Source organism: Rhinolophus hipposideros (genome assembly GCF_964194185.1).
Source record: "Rhinolophus hipposideros genome assembly, chromosome: 8".
Taxonomy (NCBI): domain Eukaryota; kingdom Metazoa; phylum Chordata; class Mammalia; order Chiroptera; family Rhinolophidae; genus Rhinolophus; species Rhinolophus hipposideros.
This window is the reverse complement of record NC_138054.1, coordinates 50292935-50305367: the sequence shown is the minus strand read 5'-3', so window position 1 is coordinate 50305367 and position 12433 is coordinate 50292935. Positions and strand designations below refer to the sequence as shown.

General features: G+C 32.4%; 1 protein-coding gene across 9 annotated transcripts in view; it reads right to left on the bottom strand.

The window, feature by feature from the left end:
* The window catches only part of DOCK7 (dedicator of cytokinesis 7), a 185012-nt gene that overhangs the window by 33659 nt on the left and 138920 nt on the right, over positions 1–12433 (bottom strand). For all 9 annotated transcript variants that reach the window (XR_013993811.1, XM_081056499.1, XM_081056491.1 and 6 more), the window contains 3 exons: positions 12079–12233; positions 3067–3249; positions 2821–2956 (listed from right to left, as the gene is read on the bottom strand). Coding sequence is in view for 8 of the 9 variants with exons in the window: in XM_081056499.1 (XP_080912625.1) it covers positions 2821–2956; positions 3067–3249; positions 12079–12233 (474 nt within the window). In the remaining variant the exon portion in view is untranslated. The remainder of the gene's footprint in view (positions 1–2820; positions 2957–3066; positions 3250–12078; positions 12234–12433) is intronic.

Sequence of the window (12433 nt, the reverse complement as noted above, 5' to 3'; positions counted from 1 at the left end):
TTGTCTCAAAATCTTAACCATATCTGTACGTATGACCTTATTTCCTACCACGCTTCCTCTTGCTATACCACCAGCTGTGTGTGTTGTGTGTAGTCTCAGTATACATGTTCCTCAATGGGACCTGTGCAATGGTTGTTGTTCCTTTTACGTGATTGGCCAGTGAAAATGTGGGAAGAACAATCATTCACCACTTCTGAACAAAGGCCTTCCCCAACTCTCCAACACTTCCTTTCTTCTTAATTTGCTTTATTTCTCTCCATAGCACTTATGACCATAAGAATATAAGATACAAAGAACAGAGATTATGCCTCTTTTGTCTACCATTTTATATCCAGGGCTGACAAAGTTTCTGGCACATTTTGAGAGCTCAATAAGTTTTTGTTTCATAAATAAAGAATATAAAAAGAATTCCTAAAGTTATTACTTCTTTTGGTCCACAGAAGGCAGGACAAAAAAAAGATAAGGGCTTTCTCCAGATAGGTGTCTTGGATGGAAAGTACATTGAACAGGATAGGCTCCTTTAAGGGGCCACAGAAATAGAACTGATTCATACAAATCCAGCAGAAGTAGAGAAGGCATTGGAAATTGTGGAGAAATACACATTTAAACAATAGAATCAGTCATAACTTCAGGCTTTCAATGAGAAAACTAACTTTGTTTTTTGAAAAACATGAGACTTTAAATTAATTGGGAGGATGAAACGAAAAATGAAAATTAAGATTCAGAAGTCAAATAGAACTTCCTTTGCTCTTTCCTTCTTCTTTATTTTGAAATCTCTAAAAAATTTGTGAAAGAAAGCAACAATGATATGCCTATATTAGGACAGTTAACAAAATAAATATCTGTGATCTATTTACATTTTTATCATTACTATTTTTCATGAAATTGTCTCTCATCTCCTTAAGAATGTTTATCATTAGGTGACTTAGGTTAACTGCTCAAAAGTAAATAATTATAAAGGCTTAATTTAAATGAGACAAGAAGTTCAACTCTTTTATTTAATTGACATATAGCATTAGTTTCAAGTGTACAACATAATTATTTGATACATGTATATATTATAAAATGATCACCACAATAAGTATAGTTAACATCCATCACCCCACAGCTACACATTTTTTTCTTATGATGAGAACTAAGATCTACTGTCTGAGTTTTCAAATATACACATAGTATTATTAACTACAGTCACCAAGCTGTACATTGTATCCTGAGTACTTATGTATTTTATAACTGAAAGTTTGGACCTTTTGACCCTCTTCTCACTTCCACCCTGGCAACCACCTGTTTTCTGTATCTACGAGTTCAATTTTTGTTTGATTGTTTGTTTGTTTTGGATTCCACATATAGAAATTCAGTTCTTACATTCAAACAATGATAGCTATCCGAAGGCCACAGGTTTAAAAATGCAACAAACATATTGTTAACAGTTCCACTCTTTCCAACAGTAAACCTCAGAAAATGCTGTGATATGATATAAAGAACACTACATTGGAAGTCAAAAGATCCTGGTTCTGTCACTTGGTTTATAATCTTAGGCAAGGTATTTACCTCCAGGAGTTTTATTTTCTTTATCTTAGAGTTGGAGATAGTCACTAAGTTTTGGTAATAATTAACTGACCTAGATAAAAGTTAATTTTAATTCTTTTTTAGAGGATGTTGTACATAATAAATGAGTTAAAAGAAAACACACAGGTCTACTGTAAACTGTCACTAACTGAAGTGAAAACAACTGTTCTATTAATTCCAATTCCATTAAAGACAAAGACTGTCTTATTCATTACTAAATTCCAAACACACATAGCATATAAAAGATATTTAAGTTCACTTAAATGAAAGATCACTGTGTTAATGGCCTTTCAGAAAACAATAATTAAAAAATATTCATGTAAATGTCCATTCATATTTTAAGTTAACAAATCTATACAGAACTGTCAGCGTGTTTCATGTACACAGAAGACTAAGTCATGTCCCTGACCTTACAGAGCTCTCAGCAACAATCTTATTTGTATGTCACTTTAGAACTTACGAAATATTTACACACACATGGTCCCCACAAAGATCAGATCATTTAGTTACAGTACCTTTTAAATGTGCAAAACAATCACAAGTGGATGAGGAAAAGAAAAGTGGGGAGATTAAGTGACTTGGCCAAGGTTATATGGCTAATGAGTAGTAGATCTGGGATTAGAAACAAGCCTTTAAGACTACTAAACTGTTTTTTTCTGCCTAATATTTGAGTTTGATAGGCAATACCTTCACCTTAGATGTATTCATTCACTGTGCGAACTAGGAGATCTTTAAGAGTAAAGACTGATGCCACATAGAATGTAGGACACCAAGTGTGAATCCTAATGTAAACTACAGACTCTGGGTGATTATAATGGGCCAGTGTAGGTTCATCAGTTGCAACGAAAGCACCACTCTGGTGGGGACGGTGATAATGGGGGGGGGTGAATATGTGGGGGCAGGGGCATATGGGGAATCTCTGTACCTGCCCCTCAATTTTGCTGTGAACCTAAAACTGCTCTAAAAAGAGTCTATTTTTTTAAAATAAGGGATGCTATTAATAATCACACAAGGACAAGAGCAATAAATGAGACTATTCAGAGCAAATCAGGAAGTACGTTTACCCTACTTAAATCAGAAGTCTAACTCGAATTCCTGCAGAGAAGTAGTTATTCAGGTTAATTCACAGTTATAGTTAAAACTTTTTTTTAAAGTTTAGAATTGTCATTGATGACTTGTAACAATGATCATTATACACTTCAAAGAACTTGAAAAAATTCTCACCAGAAGGAGAAGATATTGTGTACGTACCAAGCTGTCCCCGGCTTCGGCGCACCATTTCTTGCCTAGCACCTATGCTCCCAAGAATAGCTTCTTCAAGCTTTGCTCTCATGTCTTTTGATTTCTTAAAGGTCAAACTATTCATTCTTTCAAACACTTTCTTTCCCTAAAATTTAAACATTAGAAAAGGAAAGAAGAGGCACTGAGAAAATGTTCTTCCTTTTCCACGTTTCCTTTCTTGTTCCTCTTTACAATAATAGTATAATGATCACTTACTTTGTATTCAAAGCAAGACACACAGAGATAAAGCAGATCTAATAACCGGTTTAGCTGCAGGACTGAGAGATCTGTAAACCACTTCTGTAGAACGGTCTCATCTGCATTCTTGAGAACCCAAAGTAGACAGATCAAAAGGCTCCGACTTGATTCTGCTGAAAAGGTAGTGTATTGCCTGCCACTCTGAAAATAAAGAGCAGTAGAATGAGACAGAATGATCAATGACTATTTCTTTTTCTGCGACTGTCAGTTGTTTTCTCCTAAAAGCAATAAAATGAAAATTTCTTAAAACTCAAATATGTTTAAAAAGAACCATTTGATTTAGACAATACTTGTATAAGTCGTATATAGAACTTAAGGTCCTGAAGTTTAATGAACTTATCCTGGCATTTTATGCATATTAATTTATTTGTCCCTTGCAACCATCCAAAGAGATAAATACTATGGCTCATGCCATCTTAGAGACAGAAAACTAAGACACCAAGAAGTTAAATATTTTAAGCAAGTATTTTGCAGTAAATGGTGGGACTGGAATTCAAATACAGAAAGTTTGGCTCCAGAGATTAAGCTCTTATCAACTATGTTTACTACCTCCCATGGATGCGCGCATATGTAAGTTAATGCACCTACAGAAACTCACCACTATGCAGCACTGACTCTGACCTGGGCACACATAGCTTTGACCCCCACCCCCAATTCCACAACGTCTCTGAAAAGGAAAATGCTTCTTTATTTGAAAGAAACCGGTACTTTATATAGCTGAACTTGCAGGTATGCATAAACATATTGACCAAATTATCCTGAATTTGACAAACAGGCACACACTAACATTTCTTATACCCCCATAGAAATTGCCAATAACACAGTGACACATTTTGAAGAAAAGCAAACAAACATGAAAAAGACTCAGTGATGGAAAGATGTCAGATTTTCCCCAAATTGTTCCATAGGATCATTGCAATTCCAATCAAATTCCTGGCCAGGCTTTTCCTGGGAATTGACAAGTTAATTAAAATTTTAAGGGGGAAGAGCAAAGGGCCAAGAATAGCCAAGACACTCTTGAGGAAGGACTAGGTAGGATTTACTAAAGAATTAGAATCATTACGATAGTTCAATATTGGCATATGGATAGAACTATAGTGCAATGAAATAGAATAGGAAGCACACAAAAAATCCTATGAATATATAAAAATCTGATATATAATAGAGCTGGCACTATGGATCAGTGTGGATGAATAGACTGTACAATAAATGGTATTGAGATAACTGATTCCCTAGAGAAAAAAATAAAAGTAGATTCCTACTTCACACTATTGTATAAAAAATAAATTCCAGACAAAGGAAGAACTTAAATGTAAAACGTAAAACTTTAAAACTTTTAGAAGGAAATACAAGAGAGTATATGTATGATCCTGGGGGCAGGACAGAATTTCTTAAATAAGACCTAAAAAGCATAAACCATAAACCACAAAAAGATGCTCCTATTTGCCTACATTAAAATTAGGAATGTGTGCTCATTTAGATAGATAGATAGATAGATAGATAGATAGATAGATAGATAGATAGATAGATAGAAAAGGTACATCGTGAATTAGTGGTAAGCTGGTGCATACAAAATCAACCTGAGATTAGTAACCACAACAGTCTTTTTCAACCAAGGTTCCATGAAAGAATTAAACCTTCCCAAAAAATGGCTGAGGGGCAGTTTGCCCTATTCTCCAAAGGCATTTAAAAAGAGGATAGTTCTGAATTCTGCTCTAGTATTACCAATCAATGAATCTTCTCTGAAGGAAGAGACCACAATCCTAGGACTTTTATTATACCTAGGAATGATATTGCAAATACAAAGCCCAGTACACAGTCAAAGAACCAGGCAGACAAGGAAGCAATACATCATGAGTGAGAACTGCAAAACAGACAACAAAAATAGCTTCACAAAGACTTGAGATATTGAAATTATCAGACAATAAAATGATACTTTCTATGCACAGCTGCCCCTCAAAAATACTTAAAAATTTGCAGAAAGCTTGAAAGTACAAAGAAAAACATTTTTGAAAAAAATAGAACAGAATTTAGAAAAACTGAAAAATATTACACAATAACAAAAATCCATGAACTCAAGGGATTGTTTTAATGTAATATTACTTACAGTTAAGAAAAGAATTAGTAAACTGGAAGGTAGATCAAAAGAAACAACCAGCATAGCATGAAGAACAAGTTAACAAAAAGATGGAATATACAGAAGAGTAGAGACATAGACAATGCAATAAAAAGAACTAATATACACATATGTTTAAATGGAATATGAAGAGATAGAATGGAAAAGAGGACATATTTGAGCAGACAATAGCCAAGAGTTTCACAGATTAGAAAAAAGATGCTGAACCATGGATTTAAGAAGTCCAAAAAATATCAAGCAGAATAAATGTAATTCAAAACTATAATCAACAGAGTGAAAGCATACAAAATCAATTTTAAGGAGAATAACATAAAGAAGAAAGATAGGAAAAAAATAAATTATCTTCCAAGAAGCAATAGTTTGACACAGCTGACTTATCAAAAGCATCAATGGAAATGAGAAGACAATGGGAACAATGCCATCAGCATGCTAAGAGAAAACTCAGATGCTATTTCTAAACAAAATTTTTTAAAATCCTAAATAATGAAGGTCAGATAAAGACATTTTTCAAAGCAACACAGGAAATTCATCACCATAGTTTAAAAATTCTAAAGGACCTATTTCAAAAGAAGAAAAATCTGTCTTACAGAAGGTCACAAATTTGGGAAAGAATGAAGAGCAAATAAAGTGGTGAAAACATGGGCAAATCTAAATAACTGACTATATATAGCCAGAAAAATAATAATGTCTTGTGAGGTTTAATGATATACAAAATTAAAATGCATAGAAATGGTAGCATTTAAGCAGAGAGAATGGTAAACAGAGTCAACCTGTTTTAAGATCCTTGTATTAAACAAAGTGAATGTAAAGGTAATGATTTACATTTGATGAATTTAATTTAAGGAAGCATAATGTGATTTGTAATATAATCACGAAAAGAGAAATAGAATATATAACTTCCAAACTAATAGAGAGGAAATCGTGGTATGAGGAAAAAACAATTCAAAAGAAGACAATAGATGAGACATAAAGAAAAACATAACGGGTGGGACAACAAGTAAAATTAAAATCTTGAGTGCATTAAACTTTATACTAAATGAAAATGGATTTAAAGTCTAGTGAAAGACTAAAAGACCAGATAAAGAGACCAGATTTTTGAAAGGTAAAGAGACCAGATTTTAAAAATATAAGACAAAATCTAACTAGACTTTGTGTATAACTCACGCATCTAAAATATGTTTCAAACATTTAAAACATAAGAAAAAACACTGAAAGTGAAAGAACGGAAAAACTCATGCTATATATGTTCTAGGGAAAAGAAACCTAGCATAGCTATACTAATATACAAAATAGATTTTAAGGCAAAAAAAAAAAATACCACGGTTCATGTTGATAAAAGGTGAAGTCCATCAAAAATGTGTAATAGCTTAAAATTATTAGATATTTTGTAATAAGGTCTCAAAGGAAGTAGAACAAGATCTGACAAAATGACAAGTAGGAATTACAAAACCACAGTAGCATGGGATATTAGAATAAATAGACAGAATTCAATGAAGAGAAAGATTTAAACAATAGAATCAATAAATCTGATGTAATGGGCATAACAGACAAATACAGAACATTGTAAATAACTGAAGAATATTCATTCTTTTAGAATACATGAGGTACTTGCAGAAACTGACCGTATACTAGACCGTAAAACCACTTGTCACAAATATAACAAACAGAAATTATACAGAGTAAGTTATCTAATCATGCAATTAGGACAAAATCAGAAACAAAAAGACTACTAGAAATTTTCATATGACTGGAAATTTTAAAACAAAAAAAAACTTAATAGCCCAAAAGTCGAAAAGAAATCATAATCAGATTCATAATCATTAATCAGAACATTAAATAAATATATTTTGAACTGAATAATGAAAATGCTATGTATAAATTGTGGCATGTAACTAAAATGATAATTAAAGGAAATGTGTAAGCTGAAAATATGTATCAAAGAAAGGATGAAAACTAGGGAGTTAAGCATCCATTTCAAGAAGTTAGAAAAAGAACACCCAATATAAACCCAAAGAAAGTAGAAGACAGTAGTAATAAAAATAAATACTCAAAAGTGAGCATTGACACTGCCCCTAAATCATTTTTTTATGACTAAAGATACATACAAATTTCTGTTGAGACTGATTTAAGACAAAACATACAAAAGCCAGTTACAGCAATGAAAACATTTACATCTACCACAGATATTATAGAAAGATTAAAAAGACCAGAGAAAATATTTGGAACAATTCCATATGTCAAAAAATTGGAATAAATTTCTATTACAATAAAATTTTCAGAAACCAGTGTAAAAAAAAGTAGAAAACTTGAAAATTCTTATAGTCATTAAAGAAATTAAATCAGTAAGTTTAAAACTTTCAAAGAAGGAAGGAAGGAAGGAAGGGAGGGAAGTAGGGAAGGAGGGAAGGAGGGAGGGAGAGAGGGAGAGGGAGAGGGAGAGGGAGAGGGAGAGGGAGAGGGAGAGAGAGAGAGAGAGAGAGAGAGAGAGAGAGAGAGAGAGAGAGAGAGAGACAAACAGGAAGGAAGGAAGGAAGGAAGGAAGGAAGGAAGGAAGGAAGGAAGGAAGGAAGGAAGGAAGGAAGGAAGAAAGAGAAAACTGCAGGTACAGATGGCTTCACCCACAAGTTCTTCAAATATTCCAGGAAGAAGTAATTCCAATTTTAAACAAGTACTTGCAGAGAACATTATAAAAGGGAAAACTTCCCAGCTAATTTTAATTGGCTAACTTAACCCTGATTCCGAAACCTGAAAAGAACATTATGAGAAAGAAAAATTACAGGCAATCTTACTACAAACATAGATACACAAATCTTAAACAAATACAGCAATAATTTTATAGCAAAATATAGCAAAAATCTTAAACAATATAGCAAACCAAATCCATTGACGTACAATAATGAAAAAGCTGGCTTTTATTCAGAAATTCATGGTAGGTTTAAGATTAGAAAATCAATTGAAAGGGGTCACAGTAAAAGATCAAAAAGTAAAATGATATCACTGTCTCGATGGATGCAAAAAAAGCATGATAAAATTCAACAACTATTCATAACTAAGAAACAAAACTCTTAGCAAACTAGGAACAGAAGAGAACTTTCATAATATAATAAGAGGGTATCTAAAAAGAGAAAGAAAGAAACTATAGTACATATGTTTAAGAACAAAATGTTGCAAATTTCCCCTTTAAGGATGCCAACCATTGTATTAGAGGCCCTAGCAGGTAAAATAAATTATAAAAAACAATTGAAAGGAAGAAACAAAACAATCATTATTCACAGATGATGTAATTTTGTATATAGAAAAAAAGATCTTACATAGGTTTGCTTATTACAAAGCATAGAATTGCTTATTAGATTAGCAATTCTGCAGGAAATAAACATCATTGTATAAAATCAATTTTACTTCCACATAAAAGCAATCAACAGTTAGAAAATAGAATTTTTTTAAAAGATGACATTTATAAGAACATAAGATTATATACAATTACATGTATTTTATTATATCAGATACAATAAAGATGTAAGAAAAAATATCAAGGACAAAATTACATCTACAGAAAATGCACTAGGCCTCTTTGGTGTAAACTATAAGTTTACATTTTCATAGACATTAAAGAAGGCCTAAACAATCATGTTCAAGGATTAGGAGTTTCAACAATCTAAACATATCAATGTTCCCCAAAACTAATCCATACATTCAGTACAATCTCAACCCACATCCCAAAGAGTTCATTGGTTTTTGTTTACTTATTTTAGTAAAACTTCAGCTGATTCTAAAATGTATGTAGAAATACAAAGGACCAAGAATTAGTCAAGAAATTTTTTAAAAAAATGCATGAGGAATTTCTCTACTTGATAGACCATATAAAGCTTCCTCCACAGCAGTACGGAAAATACTGTCTTTTAATAAATGATGTTGCAATAATATGGTATAATACATAAAGTTAATGAACCTGGACCCCCAAATTCCACTGTTCATAAAAAACCAATTCCAGATAGAGTTTAGTGTTACATATAAAAGGAAGAACAAAATAAAATCTTAGAAAATAACATAGGAAAATACCATCAAAGTCCTGGAACAGGGAAAAATTTTTTAAAAATCTAAAACACTAGGAAAAGATTGACAAATTTAAGTATTCTGAAATAAAACTCTAATCACCACTCACCATTAAGTGTGTGAAAAAGCAAGCCACATAAAGTAAATATTTGAACACTTATAATTGATAACAGACAATACAGAACATATAAACTCCTGCAAATCATAAGGCAGACAATCCAATGGAAAATGGCCCCAAAACTTTAGAGACTTCAAAAGAAAAAATCCAAATGGCCAACATACATATGAAACAGTACACACCCTGATAAAGACATCGGGAAAATGAAATAGAACTATAAATTACCAGACTGACGAAAATTCTAAGTGCTGATGAACATGTGAAGGAATGGAAACTCTCATACTGTAGGTGCAAGTATAAACTGAGAAGAACACTTTAGGAAACACCCTGGTATATCTGGTAAAGATGAAGATACACATATTCTATGACCCACCAAGTTCCACTCCTAGGATATACTTTAAATAAAAATATATAAATGCATACAGGATACATATAAAATAATCTATAGGACTGCTATTTGTAATAACCAAAAATCAGAAACCATTTATGCATCTATAGAATGGATAAATAAATTGATCTATAGTCAGACAGTGGAATATCATACAGAAATAAAAATCAGTTAATTATAGCTACAGTTTGTAACATAGATGACTACTAAAGACATAATGTAAAACTATAGTATTTAGGGATGTGAACTTAGATGGTAAAACTATAAACTAAATTAAGCAATTACTTCATTAGTAAGGATAATGGGAGCTTGGTGGATAGCTGTGGCAGAGAAGAGCAAGCTAAGAATTTCTGGAAGGCAGCCAATGTTCTATATTTTGTCTTCAGTGGTGGTAATAAAGGTGTTCATTTCACAATATTTTATAAACTTATACATTGATGTTTCATGTCCTTGTTCGTGTGTAGTATATTTCACATAAGAAGAGTTTTAAAAAATGAAAAGCAAGGTCAATAAAATTGAGAATAGTGGTCATTTTGAGGGGAGAGAGTGGGCTAATTGAAGGCAGACTGAGAACCTCCTAGGTATTTGCAATGTGCTATTTCTGAAGCTGGTGGTAGGTACACTGTTGTTTCTTCTATTATTCTACATTAATTTGTACATGTACATATTCTTTTTATGTATAATGCCAAAAGTACATGTGATAAAATAAAAATATTGATAAACTGGAATGCATCAATATTAAAAACTTTTGCACTTCAAATGGCACCGTCAAAAAAGTGAAAAGATATTCCACAGAATGGGAGAAAATATTTGCAAATCACATATAAGGGAGTTAGTTGTACCCAGAACATATAAAGAACTCTTTCAAGTTAATAACAAGAAGATGAATAGCACAATTTTAAAATGGCAAAGGATTCTAATGGATTTTTCTCTAAATAAGATATACAAAAAGATGTGCCAATAAGCAAATGAAAAGATGCTGAACATTACGAGACATTAGCGAAATACAAACCAAAACCACGAGATACCACTTCACACCCACTAAGGTGGCTATAACAAAAAAGAGATAATAATGTGTTGGTGAGGATTTGGAGAAATAGGAAACTTTATTTGCTGCTGAGAATGGAAAATGGTGCAACTTCAACAAAGATATTAGAATTTTCTCAAAATGTTAAACATAGAGATACCACACAACCCAGTAAATCCATTCCTAGGTATCTGTCTAAGAGAAATGAAAACATACCTGCACACAAAGACATGTACATAAATGTTCATAGTAGCATTACTCCTAACAGTTAAAAAGTGGAAATGATTCAAATCTTCAATTGACAAATGGATAAAATCTGGTATATTAATATATAGGAAAACTATTTGGCAATTGAAAAAAAAAAGTACTGATACATGTTACAACATAGATGAACCTTAAAAACATTATGCTTAGTGAAAGAAGCCAGACACAGAAGATCACAATGTATAATTCTATTTAAATGAAACATCCAGAATAGACAAATCTATACAGACAGAAATGGATTTATTGCTGGCTGGGGCTGGGGCTGGGGGGAAATAGGTAGTGACTACTAAATACGCCTAAGGGTTCTTACTGGGGTGACAGAAAGGTTCTAAACTTAGATTGTGGTGATGGCTGCACAACTCTGTAAATATATTACAAACCATGAAATTGTTCACTTAAAATGGGTCAATCTTTTGATATGTAAATTACCTCAACTCTTTTTTAAGTTACATAGAATAGCTTCCATAAATATTGCATTTTTCTGAAAGAAAGTCATTTAAAACTTTTAGAACTTGATCTTACTCTATTGGCAGTTTATTTCTTCCCTACCCCCATATCCTTTCCTCTTTAAGGGGGAAAAATTACAGGGGCAGAGGAAATGTCAATTTTTTAAACATGAAAAAGTATAAATCCTCACAGATGAAAAAAAATTCTCAATTACTAAACAACTGAGAATATTTCTTAGGGCTGATAAAGAATAAAATGGATTTAAAAAAGAAAATAGGCTACATAACAGGGCAACTTCCAAAATTCTGAATGACAGAATACAGACCTTTACACCATAAACCCCGAGGTAATTAATAATTTTTAAAACAACTTGGTACAAGATAGGCAATATTCTCAGAACCTTAGTGCTTCCACAAAATAAATTAAACTCAGAGTACTTCTGCATCAGCTAATACAGTAATCTCAGTTATTTAAGGGGTACATCCTTCTAAATATCTGTCTTTCCAGAAAAAACTCTGTAAGAGGGTTGTTTTTACCGTTGATGCGAGGAGGAAACTGCCAGGTCTTGTTAGTTGAGGAACTGATGTTCCTGCAATTGCCATGGCAACCGTCTGGTTTATCATGCTTCCGCTTTCACTTTCATAATCATCAGTGGCTATACAAATTGGTCTTCCTCGTTGATTGTGAGTTTCTGGAAAAAAATAATCCAAAAATAAATAAAACTTCTGTTTAGCTTGATTAACAGTTACTGAGCATGCAATTCCCCTTCCTAGTCTCCACTACTCTTTAAAAAAAAAACACCCTGTTAACATGTAATATTTATCTTTATATTTACTTCCTCTAAACAATATTTTAAATATTTTAAATATTCACTCATTCCTATAACAATAA